Source organism: Porites lutea, chromosome 14 (genome assembly GCF_958299795.1).
Source record: "Porites lutea chromosome 14, jaPorLute2.1, whole genome shotgun sequence".
Lineage (NCBI taxonomy): Eukaryota > Metazoa > Cnidaria > Anthozoa > Scleractinia > Poritidae > Porites > Porites lutea.
This window is the reverse complement of record NC_133214.1, coordinates 21608351-21631504: the sequence shown is the minus strand read 5'-3', so window position 1 is coordinate 21631504 and position 23154 is coordinate 21608351. Positions and strand designations below refer to the sequence as shown.

At 39.2% G+C, this 23154-nt stretch overlaps 2 protein-coding genes across 4 annotated transcripts; one reads left to right on the top strand and one right to left on the bottom strand.

Moving 5' to 3' along the window:
• Nucleotides 1-1897: 1897 nt before the first annotated feature.
• LOC140924088 (uncharacterized) lies at nt 1898-15296 on the top strand. Of its 3 annotated transcripts, XM_073374087.1 has the most exons (8): nt 8745-8845; nt 8965-9091; nt 10279-10342; nt 10983-11089; nt 11480-11571; nt 12066-12386; nt 13015-13749; nt 14614-15296. In XM_073374087.1, the coding sequence occupies exons 3-8, from the start codon at nt 10301-10303 to the stop codon at nt 15051-15053; spliced, it is 1737 nt and encodes a 578-aa protein (XP_073230188.1). In that variant the 5' UTR covers nt 8745-8845; nt 8965-9091; nt 10279-10300; the 3' UTR covers nt 15054-15296. The 3 variants fall into 3 exon arrangements, with proteins under 3 accessions (XP_073230189.1, XP_073230187.1, XP_073230188.1); XM_073374088.1 differs by lacking the exons at nt 8745-8845; nt 8965-9091 and adding an exon at nt 1898-1923 and having other exon boundaries at nt 11507-11571; XM_073374086.1 differs by lacking the exons at nt 8745-8845; nt 8965-9091 and adding an exon at nt 1898-1923.
• LOC140924089 (angio-associated migratory cell protein-like) lies at nt 15233-23098 on the bottom strand. The gene is made up of 11 exons (XM_073374089.1): nt 22936-23098; nt 21878-21994; nt 21258-21377; nt 20548-20687; nt 19765-19909; nt 19086-19169; nt 18168-18283; nt 17749-17834; nt 16949-17039; nt 16643-16797; nt 15233-16175 (listed from the first exon to the last, which is right to left on the bottom strand). The coding sequence occupies exons 1-11, from the start codon at nt 23042-23044 to the stop codon at nt 16100-16102; spliced, it is 1239 nt and encodes a 412-aa protein (XP_073230190.1). The 5' UTR covers nt 23045-23098; the 3' UTR covers nt 15233-16099.
• Between the last annotated feature and the right edge of the window lie 56 nt (nt 23099-23154).

Genomic DNA, 23154 nt, shown 5'->3' with positions numbered 1-23154 from the left:
CTGTGTAAGTGTTCGTTTTGTTGCAAAAGCGATTTTCTGCGTCCAAGACTTTCTGGGCCGACAAGGCCCCTCAGTCACCCGGAGCAAAAAGTTACCTTTGATCAACGAAATGAAATGTTAAAAAGTGATATAGATCATTGAGGACCTTCGTTAAACCTCACTGATTAGAAATGAAAATCTGACCCGGATATCTGGTCGAATTATAGTGATTACTCCAATATTCAACACCCGGGAATAAATCTGAGCTCGATTAATCGGTGAAATATCTAGCGCGAACCAGGGCGAACGCTTTTAGAACCGGCCTGACAAGGAGTGAACTCACTCATGTCATGATCGTTAGAGAATGATAATTAAAAGACAATTTTGAAAGAATTTACCTCAGAACTGCAGTCAGCGCCCGCTGCCTCTTGAATCACTTCAGTCGTAAAATGTTACGCTGAAGAAGATCTCGACTACCTTCCGTCCTGCCTTTCGATCTAAGAAAGGGCTCGACACGGGCAAATCCCATTCTTGTACTGGCAATTAACCAATAACTGCCAGATAGTGATGATGGAGATTGGAAAAAAGCTGGAAAAAAAACAACAACAATGACCCTATTCATAATCTGCTATCCACTTAGTGAAGGGAATTTCTGCAGTGAAAACATTGATGACTCAAATGACAAAAGACTGTTTACATTGAGGGTGATTTCACTCAAGTACTCGCTATAACGCAATACAAGACAACTACAGCTGGACCATTAGGCTCTCACGTTGCTTTTACGTGTTCATACCTATTCCCTACCTCTATAATAAGTTAGAACCTGGAAACGACAAACAGACGTGTGGGCATTATATGAACCTTGCGATAAAGCTAACGTTACGGAAGTGAAAGTTTTCCGTCCAGGAGTTGTCTTTGAATCTAGGACAGGAACTATATTATAATTAATATTTGCTTCCAAAATTTTCAATCTTGTCGGTTTGATAAAATTGTGTGGATTTTATAAAAAGTAGAAACAAGATGGCATGAGTCATCCTCCGCTTGGTTGTCAGTTAACGACATCCGACCTCATGGTAACCCTACCAGCCATGCAATTTGAGTCTCTTCAAAGGCTTGTATTTTTTCTTGGATGAATGACACCGTCTTCGCATGGATCCACGCTACAGATAGTTTTCTTTGCGTAGCTGTAAGTAAATACATTTTTAAAATACAGTATAAGTACGTACAGCTTACATTATCTGATGTGAAAAAAGTGTTTAGGACTACTGGTTATGAAAAAGTATTATTAAAAAAAGTTAAGGGCTCGGACAAGCAGCCGGGCCCGGTGCAGGACTCGATTCCTTGTAGTCCACTTTGTTTTTTAATTTAGCTAAGTTAAGCAAAGAGGTTGAACCTGGATACCCTGCACGGAGCTTCCACCATTTCTTGGAAAGCACATCACATGGACAAGCCTCATTCTTGCAGTGGCAAACAACCAATCGGGTCTCAAAAATTAAAGTCATGCAGAAAACAATGACAGAGGTCAAACACTCAGGGGGAAAGTATACACAACGTATTAAGTTCTTCTCAACAGTCATCTACGTGGTGAAAGCATTTTATGCAGTGAAATAATAATAATGTGTGATTTTGAAGAGGGCCGTCAGGTCAGAGAGTGAATAAGCAAAGGCAAGAAAGAGTAACGATTTTCTTCTTTGTCTTTCTTGTGATCCCCGGCTTGGAACTTTTTTTCTGACCGCATGCAAGCTGAAACAGCCAAAGACCACATCTTTCAAACATCAGGATAGAAAGCCATTGCTTATTATTCTACATGCAGCTTGCCATTTTCTTGGAAGTTGATGAAGAGCAACTTTACTAAGTACAAGGCATTCATTTGGTATTGCAACTGAAGATACAAGACTGTAAATCGTGTGCGAACCTAGCCTGTCTAGCCTGTTCATCTAACAGGTAACTGAAACTGTTTTTTAACGTCTCGTAACCTTTTCATGTTAATAAATAAGATGAATTTTCCCTCAAGGCGCGAGAAAACTGGCTATCACCGCGGAAGCAAATGTCTCGGCAGATTCCCCCCTTCAAGAAATAAATCAGTCTAGGAAGACAGGTCTTGCTTTCTAAGGGTCGCAGTCAGGCAATTCCTGCATCGAGGCATTATCAGAAAGAAATATTAAATGATACTAGATATGGGTGAAGACAAGCTGAGAATATCTTGCCTTTAAGACTTCTATTTCTTTGTTTATTTTTTCTTTGCATTATTGTCCTATTTTATTTTAAAATGCGAATAGCAAAGCATCTGTAACATTCGCTCTTTGTCGGCCATTTCCCGGAATTCATGTATTCGAAGGGTCACACCGCATCCAGTTTTAGTTCGCCGCGACCTCCAAATATGGTCATGACGTTTCCAACTCCGAGAAAACACATCGGTAAGAATGGACGCGTTTTTGCAACACAAAAAAATTTGCGGTCACTGTGATTTTGCCAATGATGCCCTCAAGATCAGTTTGCTGTTTCATATTTTTCTACAAGTTTAATTGACTTGTACTGATCCAGATCTACAACTGGGAGATCCAGCACCACTCATTGGTTTGTTGCTGTGGACTTACTGACGTAAATTTTTATATTTTGGAACCAACTCACCCTCTACTCCCACCCCACCCCTGGTTCAAACTGTTCCCATCCAGTCTTCTTGTTCTGTTCGTTAATTTCTGATCTATTTGTTAACCTTCATTCGGGGAGATTAACTTGGAAATTAACAGCCTTTGTAAATGCTTTGACAAATGCCGGCCCCAAGTGACGCATAAGTGGTACAGGGGGAGGGGTAGGGGCACATGAGACTGGGGTTTTCTTCAACAAATTTTGTAAACTGCCTCGATTGATAGTTTCCGGGAGAACTAGATTTACTGTCACGGTAATTCTCGTTTCTGTGCCTTTTCCCTTTCCTCCCTCGCCACCGCAAACCCAACTGCAAACCCCCCGTCCATTTTTTTGTTCACTTATTCCCAGGCTTTTTCGATTCCCAATATGGCGGTGAAGATGGACCGGTCTTGCACAACTTCCTAGGACCTTTCTAGCAGTTGATCTATTGAAGGGAGGAGAAAATGTATTTATCCGGAATGCGTATGGTCGCTATAGGATGGTAAGGAAGTTCATTTTACCTTTTTAATAATTCTCTAAATAGTATATTGGCAATCTTGTCTTTTGCCTGCGTGCAGACATCTATCTCCTTAGTTGCACACGGAAAAGTCCCTTTTCCGCGTGTATGGCGTACATTTGCGGACAAAAATAATTGAAAATAAAAGACAATTTGAAGTTCAAAAATTAGACTATCCATGTCGAAATCTCGACATATGATTCATGTAATTTGCATTTTAGTTGGAATGGTGATTTGAACTTTAACATCCGCGATGTCGAGTTTTCCCTTTATAGTTTCAACTTGTTCAAAGTAACTTCAAGTTCGAATGATGCTATTTCGACTGCGTTCATTGCGATTTCAAATTCATATGACGAGATTTCGACATGGATAGTCTAATTTTTGAACTTCAAATTGTCTTTTATTTTCAATTATTTTTGTCCGCAAATGTACGCCATACGCGTGCAACAAAGGAAATAGGAGACGTATTCACGCAGGCAATCTTGTCTTCTTACTGCTTGTCTTTCATTGTTTGTAATCATGCCCTTAATTCACGTGGCCACTTTGTTCATAATCGGTCAGTGTAAAACGCAGACTGCGGACTGCAGACTGCAGACTGCGGACCAGGGGTAAAATGCAGACTGAGTGTAAAATGCAGACTGCAGGCTAAGAGTAAAACGCAGGCTGGGGTAAAATGCAGAATAAAAACTGCAAACTTTTTTAAACATTTGTGCTCCTTCTTCTCCAAATCGGTGAAATAGCTAGCCGGTATCAGTTACATACTTCACTTCCTAGTCGAAGTGCATTGCACATTCGCCTGAAGTTTCAATGAACATCTGAACAGCTTAAGTCTGCGTACCTTGATTTGCAATACTTTCATAGAAGGTCATCCAAATTTCCTGCAGAACATCTTTATTTGTTGTTGGAATGATTTACTCCCATTTTTATCGCCATAATTCTTCCTGTACAGTATTTTGGGTCAGCAGCTTTCATTTAAGCGTAAACATCGTGGTGTTGTATCAGTTCACGGTCCCTGGTGACATATATCCGAAAACCTCGCATTTAAAGTTGAAGCGTGAAGTCTCTCGGACAGGAAAAAGGTTCAAGATTGCGATTATGTTTTCAGGTCGTCGACGACGTTCCAGAGAAGAAAGGAATGGATTTGTGAAAGCAGATGTCGTCAAGTAAGTGTTCGTTTACATGTATTTGCGGGATTTTTTTGCCCTTAAACACTTCCACGACTACAGTTTATGCTCGGTCTGCATTTTACCCCAGCCTGCCTTTTACTCTTAGTCTGCAGTCTGCATTTTACACTCAGTCTGCATTTTGTCCCTGGTCCGCAGTCTGCAGTCTGCAGTCCGCAGTCTGCGTTTTACACTGACCGGTTTCATAATACACTAAAATTTCAAGGAGAAATTTGGTCAATGTTGATCAAAGGGTTTAAATTTATTCTATATTAAAATACCTCAGACCTGACACCTGCCTATAGAATGAGACTGATGGTGGGATCTAAACAACAAGAGGGTTGCAATTTTCTGGACAGGAATGAAGAACTTAAATTTCATCAAGTTTCTCTTCTGATGGCTAGGGAACAATCAAGTTTGTTTGTAAATTTATACTTATTACATTTGTATTATTTTTTCCTTTACTCGAAGGGTGGTGGTTATTACCAGTGGGATATCATCTTTTATATTTGTAAAGAGATACATTGACAAAAAGAGACTGGAGCTGATTAAAGCAAAAGGACGAGAAAGAATGCTACAAGCACAAAAAGAACATGACAAGAAGACCTAAAAATTAGAAATTTTTTCCTACAAAAGCGAAAAGTTATAAGAAGGAATAGCAAGACCTACACATGTACTGGTCATGATAAATGAGCCAACGATGGGGAAGTCTTTTCTGCCTCATCTTTGCAGAAAATGTGACATCCTTAATATTTCTCTGAATTATAAGGTCATGTCGGTCATATTTCCTCTGATGCAAAGAATAACAGTCATAAGCAATGAGCATGACGGTAGCTTGGATCAATGTACATACAGCGTGGATGTTGGTGATCTGAAAACATCTAACAATAGCAGCTGCATCTTTTTTGTCATGGGAGAAAAGCAACATGTTTCACAAAAGCCAAAGGGGCAAAAGGCCAGTCTCACTTCTATGACCACCACATGCATGTCTTTTTTTCAGACATGGGTAAACCAGCTCATTATTGGTAAACAGGGTAAAAAAGAAACCAAGTATTTCGTATCTGTACCTGGCACGAATATACACCTTTTCTTCACATAAAAGAAGTCAGAGGTTGGACGTCCAACAGTCAGTGAAAAAAGTGAAATATTTGCTGCTGTATATAATCCTTATTTATAGTAACTCTGAAATTAATCAAGCTTGGTTACTAAGGCCAGTTACAAAAAAACTGTGGAGCAAAGAAATTGAATTGTGCATTATTATTAAAATGCATTTAAAAACCTTTGCTGAATGCTATAAGTAGTAAATGAACAGATTTAAACAAAAGCAATAAAAATATTAACCTGTCCTTCTTGCAGATAATCTGCAACATTGATTAGTTGTAAAAAGCCAAATCTTATGCTATTCACTTATTCGCCCATCTAAATCTGGTGTCCCAAAAATTTCACTGGAGATTTCACTTTTGGGAACAACTGAAACACCACTTCTGCTGGAGGTTTCCATCATCTTGCCACATCTGAACTGGGGTGGGCACTTTTGTATCTCCATTTCGTATATCAATAACAAGATTATTCATGGTGCTCGTTATCTGGCCATTTCTTGCTTATATGTTGTTATGGAAGAGATGCTTTATACCAGCTGATTGGTTTACAGGGTAAAAGAGAGACGAAACATCTTTGCTCTATGCCCAAAAACATACACCTTTCTTTCTGCAAAAGAAGCAAGACCTTTCGCTTCCAACAGTTGGTGGGGAAAAAGAAGCGAAAGATTTACCTACTATACATAATCCTTATTGACATAACTCTGGCATATATCAAGTTTTATTTTCTTGATAGCAACAACAACAAATGAATTACAAGCTAAATGCGATTATTAAGTCACAGTACGCAAAAGAAAGAAGTTAAAATGTGCATAGGTTTAAAATAGTATAGTCAGCTTTGCTTAATGCTATGGTAGAAGATACGCAGATTGCAATAAGAACACTTATGGTGTCCTTCTTACAGCAAATCCAGCAAAATGATTATTCCTACTCAGTGAGCTGAACTTAATCTGTGTCAATCACTTCTCATCAAGTTCACTTTCGGGGACAAGATTCCACTTCTGTTGGGGTTCTCCGGTTTTTTGCCACATTTGGACTGGGGTGGACACGGTTGTATTGGCATCTGTGATATCAATAACAAGGTCATTAAGCTTGCTGATTATCTGGCCATTTTCATAACTCCATTTTTGATTGTCAGCACCAGTTGGAAAATAGCCGATGCACTTGGTTTCAGGGACTGTAGAGCCATCTTTTACATCAGCTACCAGGCCCATTTTGCTGACAAGGGTATCATTTGGACCAAATTTCCACAGCTGATTAGCACCCCCATATATTGGGTACATCGCGAGTAAACCACTCACGGTAAACCCATCAATAGTAAGGACGAATTGACTTTGAAGTTGAGTTTGTAGGTAGAAATAGCCTGACATTTCAGCGTAGAACTTGAGATACCCTGTGTAAGTCTTGTTTTTTAGCGACCTACAATAACAATCCAATCAATCTATTAATCAATGACTTTCAGGTTTGAGAGTCTATGATTTCCAGCTAAGGGGAGATTCTTCGACTATACCGGCTTCTGACCTGATTTTGTCGAAAAAGCCACCGTTATCTCCCACTTCTTTTTAAAATGTAGCATTTTTTAACCTTTCTATAACCTACCCAATAGGACCCAGAGCTGTAATCCAGCATTGTTATATCCTCTCCCGGGATCTCGCTCAACGATTTTCAGCGCAAAATAAGTGTGGTGAATTTTCAAATCCGAGACTTTCTCGAACGACTGGACCTTTATTAGCCTGGGACCATGCTCCGTACTGGTGGGAAAAGGTAAAAAAACGGGGTAAAACAGCAAAAATTAAAAATCTGCGAGCGAAGCAAGCCGAGAGGTAGCTTGACCTTTATTTAAAAACACTGCGGTACGAGACGTTACTTTTGATCAACTTTGAGTCGCGTCAGAGGCGTGACGATATTGCCTGAGTATCAGGCAACAGGCAGAGAGAGCAGTGGGTTGTGATAAAGTTAAATCGAAACGAAACGTTGATCATAAGGCACCTTTCGTTGGTAAATCTTTTGAATATCATCAGAGGAGAAAATTTTCTGACTGTCTGTGTAGAACTGGTTGACTAGTGGTGACTCCAATTGTCAAATCAGGGAATTAACCCTGGCTCGAATCGAATAAATCTTGGTGTGAACTCTTGTAGACCTGGGCTTACAGCGTGTGAACTCACTCATCCTATGATCGTTACAGCCAAGTAAAAGACAATTTTGAAAGTATTTACCTCGGAACTGTAGTCAGCGCCTGCTGCCCCGCTTTTGGATTGCTCCTGTCCGGCGTAAAATGTTTAGCTAAAGAAGAATGATCTCGACTTATACCTTCTGTATAATGCCTTTCCAAGAAAGGACTCGACAAATTCTATGCCAAATAATGATGACAGAGGTCGGAAAAGGGTGAAATAGAGCAATCAACTCTATTCATAATTTGTCACCCACATAGTGAAAGTAATTTCTGCAGTAAAAGCATTGATAATATCCTGCAGTAATTCAAAAGAGGGCTATCGGCAGAGAGACCAATTAATCAGAACGAGACGAACGAATGTCGTAAGTCGGCCTGGTAGACTGAAAGATAAAAAGACTTTTAGATTGAGGGTAATTTTACTAGAGTACTTGCCATAACACAGTTCAAGACGTACTACACCTGTGCCATTCTAATGAGAGGTTTTCACATTTCGTTTATGTGTTTATGCCTGTTTCTAATCCGGAAACTGTCCAGGAAGTGTTGTTGAATCTGGGACAGATAAGAATAATTAATGTTTGCTTCCAGAACGGTTTAATTTTATCGGTTTGATAAAATGTTTGGATTTAGAAAGTAGAAACAAGATGTGCTATTCTTCGCTTGGCAGTTACTGAACGATGACATCCATACCTAACGGTACTTGAAATGGGTCTCTTAAAAGGCTTCTTAGCCTTCTAGTCTCTTTGGTGAATGACATCGTCTTCGCATGGATCCACGATGCAGATTGTTTTCTCCCCGTATCAATTCCGTAGCTGTAAGTAAACACATTTCAAAATAAAAATATGTGAAAATATTCCAAAACCCTGGAGTGACATAAGCTGATATGATGTTTTTTAATAATTCAGGGCGACTGCTGGTAAGTCAAGTGCGTCGGACAAGCAGGACTCGATTCCTTGTCATGAGTCCACTTCTTTATTTGCCCAATATATTATGTTTTGCTGAAGCAAATAGATTGATTCTGGGTACCTTGTAGAACTTCCGCAATTTCTCGGAAAGTACTCACATGGACAAGCCCTGTTCTTGCAGTGGCAAACAACCAATAGGGTCTTTAAAAGCCAGACAACAGCCGGGACAACAGTGACAGAGGTCAAACACTCAGGGGTAAAGTATATAACAACGTATTTAGTTCTTCTCAACTCTAAACCAGGTGGTGAAAGCATTTTATGCAGTGAAACAATAATAATGTGTGATTTTGAAGAGGGCCGTCAGGTCAGAGAGTGAATAAGTAAAGGCAAGAACGAGTTTGTTTTCTTTTTTTCTCTTGTGCTTCTTGAACTTTTTCTGTGTCAGCTTGCAAGCTGAGACAGCTCAAGGATTGAAAGCCATTTCTTATCATTATTCTACATGCAGCTTGCTATTTCCTTGGCATTTGATTAAGAGCAACTTTACTACAAGGCATTCATTTGGTAGTGCAACCGTGAAGATAATACAGGACTGTAAACCGTCTGCGAATCTAGGCTGTTCATATTGTTAACAGGTAACTGAAACTATTTTTCAGACATCTCGTAACTTTTTCATGTTTTAACGTAAATAAGATGAATTTTCTCTCAGGGTGCGATAAAAGTCGCTATCACCACGGAAGCAAATGTCGCGGCAGATTACCCCCTTCAAGAAATAAATCAGTCTAGGAAGACAGGTCTTGCTTTCTAAGGGTCGCAGTCAGGCGATCCCACAATTCCTGCATCGAGGCATTATCAGAAAAAAATATTAAATGATACTAGATATGGGTGAAGACAAGCTGAGAATATCTTGCCTTTAAGACTTCTATTTCTTTGTTTATTTTTTCTTTGCATTATTGTCCTATTTTATTTTAAAATGCGAATAGCAAAGCATCTGTAACATTCGCTCTTTGTCGGCCATTTCCCGGAATTCATGTATTCGAAGGGTCACGCATCCAGCTTTAGTTCGCTGCGACCTCCAAATATGGTCATGACGTTTCTAACTCCGAGAAAACACACCAGTAAGAATGGATGCGTTTTTGCAACACAAAAAAATTTGCGGTCACTGCGATTTTGCCTTATGGGCACTTTTTGCTGTCAGTATCCACTGGAACCAAAAGGGAATTTCTGTGTGTCGCGTCCAAAGACGTTTAAGGTGGCTCTCTAGAGTAAATTGGTTATGCGCAGCTTGAGCACTAGTATTGCGTGAGGTTTAAAATCCGCCCGACGTCCACGCAAAATTAAAATAAAACAAACATGGCCTCTCAGTAGCGAAATATTCCCCCAAAAAACTTTATTAACTCTCATTAGAGGAGACAATGTGACTCCGGTGACAAGTCACTATCGATCTCTGTAAGAGTAAATTGTATGTATAAATGAAGCAGAAATTTTCCAAGGACATCAATTCTTTGGCTTCAAAAGTAGGCAAGCTGAACGTAAAATACTCGAAGAAAATACTCTAGGGAGCCACCTTAAGACTAACAGCAGGGGTCTCCGTGTTTTCTTGAGTCGCAGTAGTGGGACTCTCCTCCCCTATTATTAACCTGCAGGTATATGTATATGTACGGGTTGTGGAAGTGCCTCATACATGTTCATAACCCTGATAACCATACAGTGTTTAAGGTTACAATCGATATGCGAAAATTAACGGTACAGTGTTAAAAAGATCACGTAACCACCTGATGCTAACAGGTTTCACTAAATCACTTTTTGTTTCCTCTTTTAGAAAACATTCTATTTGAAGACGGATGGCTAAGGAAAATCGTGAGAGCGTTTCCTTTAGTGAGAAGGTAGACATAACCTCATTATGCTCTATCATGATACCTAGTGATTGTAACTGCATTGTTAGGCTATCGCCTAAAGGCGTAGACCTGGGCGCATGATCTTTTAGTTCATGGCCGCTGAGCTAGAAGCTCTATTGATAAATACTAGAAATACGTTATTGTATAACCTCGCGAGGCTCGTTGGAGAGTGAACCTTAAAATGTTAGGGATGTAAGGATGTAGGGAGAAAAATAGAGTCAACTGTATAACTGGGGATGGCAGGTTTCAACAGAGGTTCGAAGCTGAGATATACTCTATCTTCTTTTGGTTGGAGCAAATTTGAACCCAGTCCCCTAGCTTAAAAAGGAGGGGATTAATAAGAGCCTTGTATATTGGTGAGTTAGAATCTCTATATATTACAGTTCATCTATTCGAAGTCATTTTTAGACCACCATAACAAGCAGGTGTTAATATTATACATCGCAGTTTTTGATGAGTTAGATCGGTTACGCTAGGGCAACGAAGTGATGGCATTTATGATTGAAGGACTAAATTAACTGCAAAAACCGTGGACGAAGATCCAGCTAGTTGTAAACGTTGGATCTCTAGAAAAGAGATCTAAAGAAAAGAGATTTATGGTTGAATATTATATCAAACATTTTTGCAGATGCGAATATACCTGGACAAAAAATGGAAATGGTTCATTGTGATAGTTCTCTCTGTGACAGCTGTGGCTATGGTAGCCTCTTGGCGAAACTATTCGCCGCATTCTGGGTGAGATAAATTACTTTAATAGACAAAAGTAACTCTTTGATTTGATAGTCACAGTAACAGTAACAGCAAGCAAAACAATATCATCATAAAAGAAAAGGAAAAGGATCATGAGGCGGTTTTTATCACTTAATTTAAAGAGAAGTGATGCGGCAAGTACCGCAGAAGACCTTTCAGACTTAATATGAGAAAAAGGTTTTTACATGGAATTGAACTTCAGAAATGTTTTATAACTACGATTTTTATTCAAATGTACCCATTGCATCCGGAATTACTCAAGCAAAATAAATTTTTAAAAGTTTATTTTTTTCCATTGTATCCTCTCATTTATGGTCGCTCCCTCTCTGAGTTTCTTTTCAACACACGTGAATCAATTTGTCTTGTATCTGACAGATCCAAACCTCCCATATCTCTTTCAAGATTTGTATCGCCGCATGCGAAACCAAGACTGCAGAGTGACGGCGAGCAAATGACGTTTGACGTCGGTAAGTTAGCGGTTTTAGTTTTCTTTTGGTGGACTTAAGATTGAAATTCGTTGGAAACAGGTGCCCCCACGAAAGGGTCATAATAAAAGTTATTTGTTTGTTTAGATCGACAAAAACATTACTTAGTAAATTTCGAAAAGGGGTGTAGTCATCCACATTCGTGAGTGTACCCTTGTACCTTCCGACGTCAAAATATTTTGCAGTCTCAAAGGGAAGTTTGTTTTTTAATCGATTTTGTAACTTAAATCAGGTGTGAACGAAACCCTTTATAACAACAATCTCAGAGAGAGCACCAACAAGACCATGTTACATTCTCGCAAAAATGAACCGCTGCATGGTCACCGCGATGCTACCCAAGGTCGTCCGATGTAAGACCCCTCCATAGCTAATACTGTGGAAGATTTAACTTACTTTTTAATTGTTAAAACTCTTGCCGCGGGAAGAATTTGTGTTTGAATGAAGTTTCCTTACACTTTCTTTCTCTATGATACCAGGGGTGGCAATGGATCCAGAAATCCGGGACTGCAGTAGTGAAACCCATTGGAAGAAGACGTTCTCTGATCTAGACTACAGCCTCATTGGTTATGATATCCTGTTTGGTTATCCCCTAGCCAACGGACGTGATCCTGGATTCAGACAACCCATATTCACGGCTAATTACTCCAAACCCAAACAGACAGCGGATTGCCGTCACGTGATCCCACAAGGCTTCACTGTGATCCCCAGCGAATCTTGTGTGGTATCATTTGATTCGAAGTTAATTCATAATAAACAGCAGATGTCTATACACCTTGGAGTACAAGCGAGTGTCAAAGGTTTGTGTGATCTCCATCCAGCTCAGAGTTTAACCCATTCGCCCCGAAAGCGTACGTAAGCACCCTTGCGGATCCACGTCCCTTGGACCGCTTGAGACGTCATCAGTTTAGACGGTCAAAGATTCAGTACAAGGAGGTCCGAGAAAAAGGCAAAAAACATATGTCACGCTGACCCGAAAATACCCATCAAAATCTGGTTCCAATGCCCACCTTGCATCTAATTCTAAGATCTAAGAGGTTCTCAAAAAACGTTTCCCAATGAAATGTAGCCTACTAATTGCCCAACAAAACTGGAAACAAAAAACGAAGCAAGAAAAGCGAAAGAAGTGCGAAAAAGCGAAAATCGCGAAATTTTGCATTCTGCGCATGCCCGAACTGAAAACGGGTCGACTAGCTTCAAAACACGTTTTTGGGCAAAATTCTCCTTTTTGAAATACGTGAATTAGGTAAGAGAAAAACCTCTGACTCCTATAGGGTAACATGACCTTTTGGGAAAACAAACATTCAAGCTAAAAAGGTCTATTAGACACAACACTAAACTAATCTCATAATGGCCAATAACTTTTAAGGCCCATAGCTACTATTCCAAAAAAAACTTACGAATAAATACTTGCATCTTGTTATTTAGGCGGTGGTTTTGGATATGAATTTTCCGCCAGTGCGGGCTTCAACACGGATGCAGCTGAAATGACAAGCGGTGACTTCTTGTACATCATTTCCCAAGCCGTGTGTCAAAACTATTATAGCATGATTGACTTCACGAATCCGCCACCCTTTGACCCCGGGTTTATCAGCAAAGCGAAAACTCTGGCCGACCCGGAGAATGGTGATGAAGCAGTTCTAGAGTTTATCAAATACTATGGTACTCACTTCATGACTCAAGCAACGTACGGAGCAAAGTTTGTCCAACATCACAAGGTGAGCCAGACGACGTTTGAATCCTTAAAGAGGAGCGAGTTTAGTGTTGAAGCCCAGGCGAATTACGCAGGACTAATCAGCATCGGGGGAGGAATTTCTTTGGACAGTGATCAAAAGAAGGCCGCGTCAAACTTTTTGAAACAAGTACAGACCACAACTTATACAGTTGGATCAACACCACCAAGCAACGGTGATGCGATGACATGGGCAGCTTCTGTCAAACAGAACCCTGTTCCCATGCAGTATACACTTTCTCCCATTGATTTGTTATTCACTGAACCGTTTGTAAAAGAGCTACCACCCGGCTTTGACTACACCGCAGTGTGGCAAAAACTCAAGAACTCTTCACAGCTGTATTGTCAAGCCCTGAAAAAACAGGGAATGGTACACTCATGTGAGGCCTACTTTCAACTTGAAACTCAGGGTGTGGACATCTATGAACCAGGTACTGCTCTGATATTAATCACCTGTTCGGCTAGTCCCTCGGGAAACAGTTATTTTTGTTTCCCGAGAGTGTCAATGTTTCCCAAGGCGAAGCCAAGGAAAACATTGAGATTCGAGGGAAACAAAATTAACTGTTTCCTGAGGGACCAGTCTTCAAGTGATATAAGTGGAAATTCATTAAACCTCGCTGTAACGGCGGTCGTCGGTCAACAGTCGCGGGTAACAGTGCACTGTTACCCTCTGACGTCATCGATTTTTTGCAATGTTTCCCGCTCAAAGATTTGGGCGGGAAGCACTTTCATTGTTCGATGTCTTGTGACGTTGACGTAAACAATGAGAGCGCACGCTGTTGGGAAGAAATTTCGGATGCTAAGAAGGGTCAGTTTGTGTCGGATTGCTACGTCCCGAGGCCCAAACCCTTACCCTCAGTTATATACGATTTTTGGCCTAACGAAGGAAGGTTTGGTTGACAGAGGGATTAAGAATCACGTTTACAACTTCATTCCCAGAAGAGACAGGAGACAGGAGACAAAGGACCCTCCCAACCATGTTGTTATGGCACGGCGTCGACGTATCACGTGACCAAGATTTCCCTCTACTTGTCATTTACTATTCATTAATATCTACACATATTTCCTGATTTGAGACATGTCAATTTGAATCTCACGTTCGCCGTTTGTCCTAGACTTAATTTTAAAGCTTTCTAATAATTGAGCGATTTTTCTTTTAAATAACCTCCCAAAAAATAATCGTCACGGAGGAGCGATTGGGTATGCCTTCTCAACCCTTTCGGTTTTCCTTTACGACGAGCAATTCAAACAAATGGCCTGAGGATAATGATCGCGAACTGTTGTTGTTTTTACAGGATACAGTTTTCTTCAAAACATAGACTACTCCACGTGTCTGACGTTCTGCCGTCAAGACGAGAACCGTACCTGTGTGGTATATAGCCAGCTAAATCCTCCTTTCACAGGATCAGTTTGCAGATTTTTCAACAAAACGACCAATAAAACTTTGATAAATCCCTCCATTTACGACATTCCAAGGCAATCGAATCTGATCATCCTAAAGAGCAGGCAAAATGCTTATTACATAAATGCTGACCTGGAGGGAAAACCGTTTTCCGTACGTGAGACAGATCAAAGCACATGCAACTGGAGTTGTTCTAACAAACAAAGCGGATTTGTCTTCTTCTGTGATGCCTATAGCTACGTGTACGGCGATGGTAGAAGAAGGTGCTCTCTGTATTCACAGAAAGACATTACAAATATTACCTACACCAAAGGTTCATACGTAAGGATGTAGTCGAAACAGGAACGGAACTAGATATGTATTGATTTGCGTCCCTGAATATTGCTAGTGCATCACATGTCGCTTTTTTAGATGCTTAGCTTTGTGCTCTTTAACCAAGTAAAATATTACACAGAAGCCCAGAGAGTTTATTGAAAAGCACCATAAAATTGACTGTTTGTAACTTGGAAGTGTTCAGTTGTAAAAGTTCTGCTTTAATGACGTATCATATTAAAGAAATGTTTTTTTTATTTTTCAGTTGTTGTTTCGTCCTTCTATTGAGCGACATCAATCTATTTTCACACCTTACTAGCTGTAGCAGATACGGTGTTAACGTTAACACTAGCTTAACTCCGTTTAAATCAATGACCCAGTGCGCTCAAGATCGCCTAAGGTTGTAAACACAAATAAATGTCCATTAATAACAGCTGATCACATGTACACGACAACTTTATCCTCCTTTCCAAAAAGCTATTTGTGTGAGATGGAAAAATATCATGCCATATAACAGACCCAGCTGCGGGGTTGAAGAGCATACAGTTTAGTGCAGGCTTAACTAGTAAGCACCCCCGCCCCCGTCCCCCTTTACATGATTTTAGAAACAGTCGTTGTTTTGGTCTTCGACCAAAAGTAGACTTATTCCGCAATTAGTTAACCTTGAGAATAGTCAAATCTTTAAATTTTAAAGCTAGCCAATACTTTCAAACCGAGTTATACGAAAGCATTGCGGATTCACGAATATTTACAGTCGCGACTCTTTGCCACCGAACATAGCCCCGTGCAAACGGACGCATCATTGCTGGATGTTACATGCTGCGTCCATTTGCACACCCTGTTGCATGCTGTTGCGTGTTGTTGAGAGTTGTTGCGTGTTGTTGGGAGTTGCTGCGTCCGTTTGCACGTAGCTTTACATGTAAACAATTTGTCTTTTATATGTTCATCAAGTAGTATAGATGACTTAAAATATTAATGGAACTAGCGGTTTGAAAATCACGATTTCGGATTGTAAGCCGCTTTCTTCCCTTACGAATCAACAAAGATTGCTACTTTAATTTTGCTAATCATCTCCCTGGCGTTTGTACTGTGAATACTCTTGCTGTACCATCCCCAGATCCTGTCACCAGAAAGTTTCCATCTCTGCAACAAGAAATAATTTCCGATGTTATAGTGTACTCACGCTAGTAGCAAAGCAGTGATTTTGTTGCAAATAGTTATGGTGAGTCCTAGGACTCATCTTCTGAGATTCCCTTCTAATGACGAAACAGACGAGGTTAATAAGTTATTTATTACATGGCCTTTTCATTGCGATCATTTAAAACTAACAATTGGTCAGCAGATAACTTTTAAAAAACACGTCACACCTCAACGAGTCGTACACTTGAGCCATGATACAGACAGGTGACACTGGTCAGTGGATACCCTTTTTGACAGCTGTCAATTGACCATAACATTGATGTCCATAAGGATGTCTAGTATCAACCTAAACACAGAGTGTATATGCCTTGGACACCTAGCTAATAATGCCCAGTCGTCACAAGAAAACACCCAATCAGAGTGTGTGTACTATTGAAACCATATAATAAACACTAATAATATTGACCTACCTTGATACAGCAAGATCTAGGATCTCTCCGCTATGTCCATACCACTCTCTTTCACAGTTTCCAGACCGACTGTCCCACAGCCTGATGACTCCATCCAGGCAGCCTGTGTATATAAGAGGGGCTGCTGAGTCCCACTTGAGTCGAACTATTCCACCCTGTAACATTAAAAAGAAATAAAACTTAGATGAATTGATCACTCTAGAGAGGGACTCTTACACAAAAGAGATGGGTATGCTTGCCATCTGCTTGCCTGTTGTGGTATTATTCTCCTCGAGAAACACATGTAACACATTTCACTGTACTTACAGGGTGTTTACATTGTTGTCGAAGTCTGTATGATGATAAATCCCACACTCCAAGTACTCCACTCAATGATGCAGTTGCCAGCATGGGTTGACTGTGAAGAAACATAGTGTAAACTTGGCTTAATGGTTTGTCTGTGCTAGAAAGGTGTGAAAAATGGGCTGTCTGTGACTAAAATAATGGGGTGAACTAATTCAATATTGACCTAAAATAAAGAATGATGGTGAAGATAAATGTGCAAGATTTGATTACCAGAATCTCACAGGTATGGGGCAAAGAAAGAGTCTATTAAAAGTCCTCTACAGGTTATTGGCACTTAAGTAAGTGGGATGCCTGTGAAGATGTAGTAGGAGCTTGCAGGTGGCTTTTCCTTGATTACAGTCAACTCTTTATAACTCAGACTCCAGTGGGAGTGGCAAGCCCTAACATCTACATACAAATTCTCCATTCTGATCTCCATACATTTCCTTAAAGAATAAGTTGAAAGATTTTGATAAAAGATCAAACCATTCATTTTTCTCTTTGATGATAATTCTCATAACCTTCTCTCATGATCATGAGTATATATTGTTTAGAGGAGATTGTTGAGGTACAACCTCGCATGGGCTGGGTGTTTTAGGGGTTGATATCAACTGGGATGAAAGTCCTGTTTCATTTCCTGTCATCATGTTGAGTTACTGTGGCAAATTCAGTAAAGTATGTTGGTCACTTTTGGGACTTAAAGAGTTGACTGAAAAAAAGTACAACCTCTTGCTGAAACATTAGGTGAAAATGAGGCTATATCATTAAAGTTACTCTCTTACTGAGGAGAGAATCCAACAGCTTCAATGGAGGGTGGAGAATCTCCATCGCCATTTTCTTGAAATCCAGCAGCTAATGTACTTAACACCTATGTTTTGAAAAATATTTGATAAGAAAATTGCACATGATTCATGTAAGCTACAAAAATTATTTACTTGCTGGGCAAAATAACAAAGTGATCATTAAGGAGTTTCCACTTCTACTCACAACAGTTCAACAGTTACTCTCAATTCTGCCGCTCTTGTTCCATGCAAAAAAGTTGTGATTCAATGTCGAGTTTAGAGATACAAAAATGTACCATTTCTTTGAATCCACTTAGTCTTTACCCTCCCACAAACATATCCTATGTGTACCATGTATGTTAAGTGGTTTTTAAGACATTTTGTTCTTAGTGATTTTTTTCTGTGACCTGTTTAGTTACCTTGCCAGTGTTGGTGTTCACTATTTTGACAGTAGAGTCTTCTGATCCTGTTGCTACAAGCACGTTATCTCTTTGTCCATCGATGCAAGTTATTGATCCCTGATGTGCAGTCCCATCTACAAAGTTACATTATTGTTTGATTCATAGAAAACCCATACAGTTGACTCTCTCTTAAGGGACACCTCTATAAGACAGACACCTCTGTAAAACAGACACTTAGAGTTGGTTCCTGCCTTTCTTTACTCCTTTTATTTGACTCTCTACAAGATGACACCTCTCTAAGATGGACACTTAGTGCCGGTCCCAAAGGTGTCCACCTTACAGAGAGTTGACTGTATTTAGGATATGATAATTATATAACTGTACATGTCAATGTCAATGTCTCTTAATGTCAAACAAAGTGGATATATGGAGTGGACAATGATGATAATCATGATGAGTGATGAGTGATGATGAGAGATGACGATGGTGATGCTGACAGATGATGAGGATGACAGTAACATAATTTATGAGGATTCTGTTGCTGATGTTCATGATAATGTCAGCATAATTGTCATCCTTATCATTAGTGTCCATGTCTGAGATATCAACATTAACGAATGTCATATAATAACTACAGTCAACTCTTTCTAAGACGGACACCTTTGGGACCGGTACTAAGTGTCCATCTTAGAGAGATGTCCGTCTTATAAAGAGTCAAACAAAAGGAGTAAAAAATCTTACAGAGGTGTCCGTCTTATAGAGGTGTCTGTTAAGAGAGAGTCGACTGTATATCATTACAAGTGTCAATGTCCAGTGTATGCCTTGACTTAAATAAAAACATGGTCAAAGTAAAGTAAGAGTTAATGCTATGCTAAATCTCAATTCCAGAACGTTACTGTCAATACCAATGTAACTGATTAAAGTTTCTATAGTTACCTGATAGATGGAAGGTATGAATTCCTTGTCGCAAATCCCAAAGTTTAAGGCTGCCATCCTCGTATCCTACAGTAGCTCTTTTACCTGGGGATGAAGTTATCAATATGGTAATTTGTATGAAATTTGTTTGCTGCCATTTCATCTGTCTTATGTCATTCGTTTCAAGGTCATGTTGCTTGTCGGAGTTTTACCCTATCATAGTCTCTCTACTATACTAGTACTCTATCACTGTTCCAGGGGGTATGTCTAAACTTTTAATTTTCAGAAACCACCACGTGGTTAGCTCATTTGGGAGAGCACCCCTCTGTTGAGAGGGTGGTTGCGGGTTCAAACCCCGGCCGGACCAGCACTCACGGTCTTTAAAATAACTGAGGAGACATTGTTGCCTTTACAACGACTTCTGCAAATGGTTAGACTTTCTACTCTTCTCGAACAAGGATGAAAAACTGTAGGTCCCGTCTCACAGCACTTTCACTTATCTGATTCTTGAGTGATGTAAAAGAAATCACACCACTGTTCAAATAGAGTAGGAGTGTATACCCCGGTGGTGTGGCCAACCTCTTCTGGGCTGGGTGGGTTCTCTGTAAGAACACGCTTAAATTAGAACCCTGTTCTGCTGTGTTCCACCCCATATGGTAGAAGTGATTAAATAAAAAATAATAATAAAATATTCCTGTACCATCTTTCATGAGTACTCCACAAGTTGATCTGCATCCATGACTCTGAAAAGTCTTGCAATCTCCGCTGGGTATTTTCCACATCCACACGCTACCATCAACTGTTCCAGCAAGCAATACATGTGCTTCCTTGTGCCACTCCAACCACTGAAAAGCAGAAATAACAACTTAAGTTTAAATATTATCTATGTTCTTCTACTTGTTTAGTTTTAACTTCTATTTATGAATAAAATATTTTTACAACTTCACAGGAGTTCAGGCTTCAGAAGGAATCATTATTTATTGTGACAGTGCTGTTTTGTACGTAAATATTTCTTCCTTTTATATCTTGAACTAATATAAAACAAGTGCCCCTAATATTTAAATCACCAAACATCCAAATAATGGCAATGATAAGGATGACAATAACAATGATGATGATGACTATGTGGGTACATAAAACAAGAAGTCAGCTATATTGATGAAAATGGTGGAAATACTACATCACATTACATACATCTTGCATTGCCGCTGTATCGGAGTCACACCAAAATAAACATATTTAAGTGTTGCTGCAAAACCAAATTTAAGATCCAAAGATTAAGTAATCTTAGTTGGGTTTAAAGTAAACATAGACTGAACACACGTGGGTTATGCTCAGTGAAGAATATAGTATGTAATTTATTATAAAATGAAGTTCTGCTTTACATTTGTCAGCTTGTAGGTCCTCCTTCACTCCTCAGTGTGTCCTTTATATATTTAAGTACAGTTCAACAGCAACTGTACATGTACGTTTTAAGTTGTACCTCTAGATCTGTGGTTTCGAAGTTCCAAACTTGCTTTTTTGTTGCAACATCCCAGACTAAGATCAGACCACTCATGTCTCCAGTGGCAACAAACTTAGAATCATGGCTGAATGCTGTGCAAGTCACAGAGTCCTTGTGACCTTTATGACAAAAAAAAGACAAGAGAAACTTCCATTCATCAAATGCTTAGTGGGGGAGAGGGTATGTTGCCAGTGTGCAGTATGCTGAAAATACAGCATTTTGCTTGCTCCTATCTGAAATGAGGCTAGCTTTCATTTTGGTAAGCTGGAATTTATTTGCAGTTACATTGCAAATAATTTCTTATATGGTGTAGTTAGTTGTTTTAGTCATTTAATTAACTGAAGAATTGTATTAAAGTATTTGAGTTTTTTTGACAGAGCATGGCAGTATTTGCTGATTTACTTCAACACGCATAGGGCCAAATATTTAAACATAGTTTGACCAGTGTTTAATAAAACTGCGTTCTAAGTCATTTTCAATTTGCCCAACGATTTTACCTAAACTGAAACATCATTTGTCATCAACAGTTTTATGAAAGCATACAGAGAACACTACAAAAACATTAATCTTCTTAAAACTACCCACCAAAGACTAAGATCTGGAGGTTCATAGCTTCGTTAAACCGCGGCCTAAGTTAGACGTCGTTTAAACATTTGGCCCATAATGTCCTCCACTTTATCAAAACCTACCAAGACATTCCATATGCGTCTCTCCATCTTGTATTCTCCAAACATATGCCTTGTCATCTTCGCCGCCAGTAACTGCCATAGAATTGTTAACCGGGTCCAGTGACACCGAGAATACTGAAGCTGATAACAACATTGACATTTAACAAAAAAATCAGCTATAATAAAATTAATGTTCATGGCTGAATAAATGCATGCATTATAACTGGTTAGTGTGAGTTCACTGTATTGAAATAACACATGCACTCTATATCATGTACACAAGTTTCATTTATTTATTTAGTTTTTTTTGATTCACGGTAGGTTAAAAAAAAAATATTTTAACCTGAATTTTATTTTGATCAATAACATAATTGCATAAGAACAAAATTATGTCAAAAACTTGTTCCCCATCCATTTTTGAGTTACTTTTTAATGAGAAAAAGAAATAGTTGTAACATACATCAAGAACTCTAAAACTGTCCCTTGTTAATGTCATAAAGGAGAGCAAATCAATCCAGCCAAAGCATAAATATACAGGGAGCAGAGCAGAAACTGGGGAGTTCCCTGGCCTGCCATTCAGCTCAACTGAAAAGTGGACAAATTTCCTGTAGTTTACTACATGTTAATGTTATATGTATTACCTGTATGCTTCATGTAGCACAATTCCGCATCATCTTTTTCATCTTTTTCATCCATGTCACCATTTGCATCCCCTTCATCACCAACACCAACATCTTCTATCCCAATGGCCAGTCCATCTGATAAAAAATAAATAAAATTTACTGAAAAATAACAATAGTTATGATGACAGTAATGACAATATAATGCAATGAAATACATCAATGAGGATAATAATGATGTCGATGATGATGATGATGATGATGGCCGTGATGGTGGTGATGATTAGCAGTATGATTAACCCTTTAAAGTCCCAATAGTGACAAAGATCAATTTTCACTTAACAATATCCATACACTGTCAAGAGATAAGTTACAGTGTATGAGAATTAATAAAATGATCATCCAAGAGAAAATGCCTTGATCTATTATCAAATTCTCACAACTAATTCTTTAAGGAAATGTATGGCGATCAGTTTGGAGAATTTCTATGTGGATACCATAAAGGGTTAACTAAGTGGAAATGTACATGGTTGATTACAAGGATAACAAAAAGAATGATGTTGATGATTTAGTTGGTTATAAAGTCTCTCATCATCTGCGTAAAAAAGGGAATTTTTTGCTTGTTTTCCCTAACCTCTGATGTTTTGATTCCTGTTTTACGTCACTCCTTAATTTTACAGTGAATATGAGCTCAACGAGACTGTGAGAATCGATGGCAAAAATGATAAGTATAACTTCAGGTCAACATTTTCTTACGAAGGGATTTTTCTCACAAATCAAGCTTGTGTGTTTTGTTTTCCCATTTCGAACACGTGGTCTGGATTGGGGAAACAAAACATACAAGCTATAAGAAAGGCCTATCTATTTCAACCACTCTAGTGTAATAATTAATTTTTACATTTTATTTCACCTACTACACTCAACGCTAGAGGGCGAGCGCGTAACGTAATATGCACTACTACTGGTATGAAATGGAAATATTTTGTTTCTATATAAACCCACAATCGACAAAAATGTTGACAACAATCTATTGATTTATGGGCATTTCTTAGATCATTCCCACGTGCATTTTTATATACCTTCACCGTTGTCGCCTTCATCGCCAAAGTCTACAACTTCCTCAAAATCATCCTCCAGGAATTCGATTTCTTCATCATTAGGGTTCTCTGAAGTTTCTTGCTGGTCCATTAAGCTGAAATTTATAATCCAAGTATCGACGTACAGAACTACAGATTATCAACCTGAAAATTCCCCCAACCCTGATTTCACAACATCTATAATTCTGGTTCATGTAGTCG

Coding starts and splice junctions, on each gene's coding strand:
- LOC140924088 (XM_073374086.1), top strand. CDS start 10,301: ATGGCTAAGGAAAATCGTGAGAGCGTTTCCTTTAGTGAGAAG. Junction 10,343..10,982: donor GCGTTTCCTTTAGTGAGAAG/GTAGACATAACC, acceptor ACATTTTTGCAG/ATGCGAATATACCTGGACAA. Junction 11,572..12,065: donor GCAAATGACGTTTGACGTCG/GTAAGTTAGCGG, acceptor CTATGATACCAG/GGGTGGCAATGGATCCAGAA.
- LOC140924089 (XM_073374089.1), bottom strand. CDS start 23,044: ATGGACCAGCAAGAAACTTCAGAGAACCCTAATGATGAAGAAATCGAA. Junction 17,835..18,167: donor TGAACACCAACACTGGCAAG/GTAACTAAACAG, acceptor TTCAAAACATAG/GTGTTAAGTACATTAGCTGC. Junction 17,040..17,748: donor GCTGTTGGATTCTCTCCTCA/GTAAGAGAGTAA, acceptor GTTTCTTCACAG/TCAACCCATGCTGGCAACTG.